The sequence below is a fragment of the Raphanus sativus genome, chromosome 2 (genome assembly GCF_000801105.2).
Source record: "Raphanus sativus cultivar WK10039 chromosome 2, ASM80110v3, whole genome shotgun sequence".
Classification (NCBI taxonomy): Eukaryota; Viridiplantae; Streptophyta; class Magnoliopsida; order Brassicales; family Brassicaceae; genus Raphanus; species Raphanus sativus.
The window spans coordinates 18,077,151-18,081,741 of record NC_079512.1 but is presented as its reverse complement, the minus strand read 5'-3'; the positions used below and the strand labels follow the sequence as shown (position 1 = coordinate 18,081,741).

The 4,591-nt window shown below is 39.6% G+C and overlaps 1 protein-coding gene and 1 long non-coding RNA gene across 5 annotated transcripts; one reads left to right on the top strand and one right to left on the bottom strand.

The window, feature by feature from the left end:
* The first annotated feature begins 235 nt into the window (after positions 1-235).
* LOC130506809 (uncharacterized) lies at positions 236-1,403 on the top strand. 3 transcript variants are annotated; one of them, XR_008942128.1, is made up of 3 exons: positions 236-545; positions 617-733; positions 1,099-1,403. It is a non-coding gene; the product is annotated as an uncharacterized LOC130506809 (long non-coding RNA). The 3 variants fall into 3 exon arrangements; XR_008942127.1 differs by having other exon boundaries at positions 610-733; XR_008942125.1 differs by lacking the exon at positions 617-733.
* Positions 1,404-2,058: 655 nt separating this feature from the next.
* Positions 2,059-4,310, bottom strand: LOC108816013 (cation/calcium exchanger 2). Of its 2 annotated transcripts, none has more exons than XM_018588568.2 (3): positions 4,143-4,310; positions 3,927-4,045; positions 2,059-3,741 (listed from the first exon to the last, which is right to left on the bottom strand). In XM_018588568.2, the coding sequence occupies exon 3, from the start codon at positions 3,725-3,727 to the stop codon at positions 2,072-2,074; it is 1,656 nt and encodes a 551-aa protein (XP_018444070.2). In that variant the 5' UTR covers positions 3,728-3,741; positions 3,927-4,045; positions 4,143-4,310; the 3' UTR covers positions 2,059-2,071. The 2 variants fall into 2 exon arrangements, with proteins under 2 accessions (XP_018444070.2, XP_018444078.2); XM_018588576.2 differs by having other exon boundaries at positions 3,927-4,041.
* Between the last annotated feature and the right edge of the window lie 281 nt (positions 4,311-4,591).

Genomic DNA, 4,591 nt, shown 5'->3' with positions numbered 1-4,591 from the left:
TCAATGGTTTTCTTCTTCATTTCTCTTTTCTAGTTTAAATTTATATGAATAAATAAAGTACATTCTTGGATCAAGAAAAGAGAATAAAGTACATTCTTCATTTAGTTACTATTATTCTTTGTGAGGTCGATTATTGCTAAGAAAAAGTAAAGTACACACGTTTGCTTCCGTAACACACTGTCCAGTAATGGTTGACTCCGGCCATCCCCTTTCGTGAAAGGTCCGCGGGTAAGAAAGTTTAGTGTATATGTTTCGTTATGAATCTCATGTCTAAATGAACTATATATAGTGACTGAACCTAATCATACTATGTCAGTAGGTCTTGCTTATACTAGTTTTAAAATATGTATACAAAAACTGACATGGTTATATATTCATTGTTGTTAAAGACCTAATAATATATTTCTTGGATGCTAGTTTATAATCAACATTATTAATCAATCGGAATTAGGGATGATCTAACAGTGAATTGCGAGAAAATATCTTTGATGCCCACAATCTCCTTCACTATCAGTGGAAGAACTTTTACTATCTCCTCTAAAGATGTAAGTTCAAAGTACTTTTTTCGTTGAGGTTTTCTATGGTTCTTTTTCCTTTTCTTTTCTTCAGTATGTAGAAATATCGCCCTTCAGACGTGAGTACACCACCTTATTCAAGCCCAATATTTATAGCAGTAATAGACTGATAGTAGCAGTGGTGATGGTGATGATTATGAAATTGATGATAATCTTTGGTATGATGAACTTGTTTTGTTAATAATCTGTGAACCTGTTATTAAATGTTTTGGGCTACTCAGATGCAGGATTTTTGGAGAAGTATTTATGAGACCTTATTATATAGTATTGGACTTTGGAAAAAAAGAAAATAGGTTTTGCAGAGCTGTTCAAGAAAACCAACAAGGATGCGAAAGAAGTTATATATATTTCAAATAAAATCTAGTCATCCTTCATTTGGTTTTCTTGAACAGCTTCAGCGAAACTGATTTTCTTTTCTCCAAAGTCGAAAACTGTATGATAAGGTCTCATAAATACTTCTCCAAAAATCCTGCATTTTTGTAGCCCAAAATTGATAAGGTCTTAAATACTGTATGATCTATAGCTATGAACTATGGAATAAAGTTGCAACAAGACTACAGCTCCAACCGCACAGGATCTGGTCGGACACTATGGATCAGATGACTTTGCTTCAGCTACCAAAACCACATCGTCTTCTTGTCTTAACAACTTGCCAGGTGACGCCATACTGAATCTGGAATGAAAGAAACACTCAACTGCATGCTATAACCTATTGATCAAGCGACTCTGTCCAATTAAGTGAAGTCAATTAAGGTTTACACCGATGTGGAGATAGAAAAAAACAAGAGGCCAGGTATATAAAGAAAAGACCAAGGACCGAAGAAGAGATATACAAACAATAACTTTTCGGCATAAGATTAGAGTTTCCTCTGTTCAGTTTATTAAGTCTCACATTGCAATTTGAATTATTAGAAAAAGGCCATAAAATTCCTAATCAATTTGCAGACATACAAGAAAATGTGCCAAATACCTATGCAGGCGACTCATGAGATAAGGGAATTAAACAAGAAAAATGTGCTAACTTATTATGCACGCGACTGAATACTGGACGTTTTAAAGACTATAATAATTCCCTCTGAAAATAAATAAATATACATGTCCAGAAAAAAATATACATTATTCTATACATGATCTAAAGATTGTGTGGGCATCTATTTACTTCATCCTCATGCAGAGATTGTTGCTGCAGTCTCTCTCCAGTGGAGGTTCTTTTCACCCTTCCCTCATGGTAGTATTTTGCTATCCATCATCCATGATTATTTAGTCTTGTAAAGTGTTCCTTACTGATTCACACGGGATTCCAAGTGCACCCTGCTACTCGGATCGACTAGTAGAGTGTCTGACACCTATGAAAATTCTAACTACTCAATCTGAATTCAATAACTAACATTTATTATACATACACGTCTCCCTTACTCGAGCTATTCATAATAAACTACTCATATTAAGATTGTACATTGTATTCTACGTATGAAACTGTGAGTTGAAATCAAATGTTAGTAAGAATCTCCAACTGTTTGCACAATTCTTATAGACAACGAAACCAAGTAAATAACCAAAAGCCCTACCCCCATCACACCACCAAGTCTCATCCGGTTACTAAACAGAACCAAGAACGACCAAACCAGTCCTATCACCAGAAACCCAAGACTCTCCAACAAACGAGGATCCGTCTTTATCACAATACTCGTCGGATAAACCTCCCACGCGCATCCCACAAGCGATATCCCAAGAGCAAACAACGTATTAAAGATGGGACCCGCGTAACATCCCGATACAGCCACTTGAGCTCCTTCGTCCCCATCGTGCAAAGCCATGGTCACATTTGTTATAAGATCTCCTATCGAGTTCCCCCACGCGAGGACCGTCAAACCTAAGATCGACGGGCTTACACCGAAAATGTAACCTAGTGAAGTTAGAAGCGCGACTAGCTCTTGCGCTGAGATGTAACTCCACGTCATGCTCATTACAAACCCTCCTGCTAACCAAGGTAGTAACCATTTCTTTGGTGGGTTTGACTTCTTTGTCGTGGCTAATGCAGTGAGACCAAGAGCTATACCGATCAAACACCCGGTTAGATACACAATCCCTGCCTCGAAACTCGTTGGACTCCTCTTCCAGTTCCATAGAAACGATAACAGAACCGGAGCAAGCGTGACCGAGGCAACAGCTGTTGGTTTAGACCATTTGGCTTCACTCACAACAGGAATCGTCAGCGTTCTTGGCAAGTAGATAGGTAAAGTCATAACCCAAACCACCAACTTCAAGTAATATCGCTGATGATCATTAACAACTACAACATCTTCAACGCGCTCATCATGAACAAGATCGTCTCTCTGCAAGATTGGTTCGCTAAGACTACTCCCACGCTTATGAACCGACTCAAGATCAAACTCACCACCTTCTCCACCAAACCTCCAAGATAGATACACAAAGGCGACATAAACAGCATACAACGAACAGAACCCAAGAGCGCCCCATAAATTGATTTTTCCGTAAACCAAAATCAAACCCAAGGAGCCAATCGCCGCACAGAAGAAGCAAACGTCTCTTATAAAAGCAGACCTCTCGATCCTAACCCGTCTACTACGCAACGAGATGCTTATGATGCCCACAACGACGCACGTGACGAAAGAAGAGCCTCCCACAACAGTGTTGAGACCAACATCGTAAGTACCTTTTGACTCCCCCATGAAAGAGACCAAACTCGCGAACAGATCAGGAGCGCCGTTGCCGAGAGAGAGAAGAGTCACGCCGGCAACGGTCGGGGATAACTTGAGAAGCTTCGAGAGAGACTCGAGAGATGAACAGAAGTACTCAGAAGCGGTGTGGCCCAAGACGTAGAACAGAGCGAGGAGCCAGAGGAAGAGGAGAGATTGGCCCAAAAGTGGAAACTTTTCGAAGTTACAGTAGAGTAAGGAGAGGTAATCGATCAACCCTTGGCCTGCGCAAGGGTCGATGGTTTTCAGGTAAGCGCACTTTGATTGGTAGTCGTGAAAGTGCTTCAGGGCACTGCAGCCATGCTCTGTTTTGGGCTTCAGAGCGCTGGAATCAACAGGGGTTGCGAAGAAGCCGAAGAGGATAGAAGAGACGAGGAGGAGGAATGTGAGTTTCAAGTAACCAAAACGGATTGAAGAGAAGGAGAATCCCATCAATCAGGTGAAACCTGGAACTCAAAAAAACAGAGGAACTGGATCAAAACAGAGCAAAACGATTTATCAAATTTTAAGAGATTGGGTTTGTTTAACGTGGAGAATCTATTAATGGGTTTCGATTAAACAGATCATGAAGCGTGAGAGAAATAGATAGATAAACACGAACTCGACGCGGTGAGAGAGATAAAGGAAGAACCTTTATTAATATCTGGATAAAGCAAAAAGTAACGAATCCACCGGTTTGCGGAAGAGAGACGAGCGAAGCGAAGAATACACACACATACACACGTACACTTGAACAAGGGACTTACCTGCCTGACGAAGACAATCGTCAAAGAAAAACAGAGGAATCCAATTAAATTTTAATTTTTTATATATAAAGAAAACGAAAAGTTTGTCACTTTGTCATTACCGTTTTGGGCTTTGGTGTTTTCAGACATGGCATATCACCTATGTGTCGGCTTCACGATCGTCTTTGCGTCATTTTCCCGTGCCATTACGTTTTCGTGGAAAAGGAAAGAAAGTAGAGGCGAGGCTTTAGCGACTTAACAGCAAATTACCTTTCCAGTTTCCACAATTAAAGTAATAATATTTTAAGAAGCCGACCATTTTGTGCTGATTCCTCTAAGCACTAACTATGAAAACAATAAACATGTCGGTTGAGTTATCAATAACCGATCAAAATCGAACCGGATAGTCAACTACAAAAATGTATGATGTAAACCGGGTCTTATAGAGTGGTTTGTTTAGACTTTGAAGTAAACCCGGCCAATTTTGTTTGTTTTAGCACCGAACTTGGACCAACTTATATAACTAACATAATGATATTCTTTCAGCTTTCTAAATATTAATTTTTGATAC

Coding starts and splice junctions, on each gene's coding strand:
- LOC108816013 (XM_018588568.2), bottom strand. CDS start 3,727: ATGGGATTCTCCTTCTCTTCAATCCGTTTTGGTTACTTGAAACTCACA.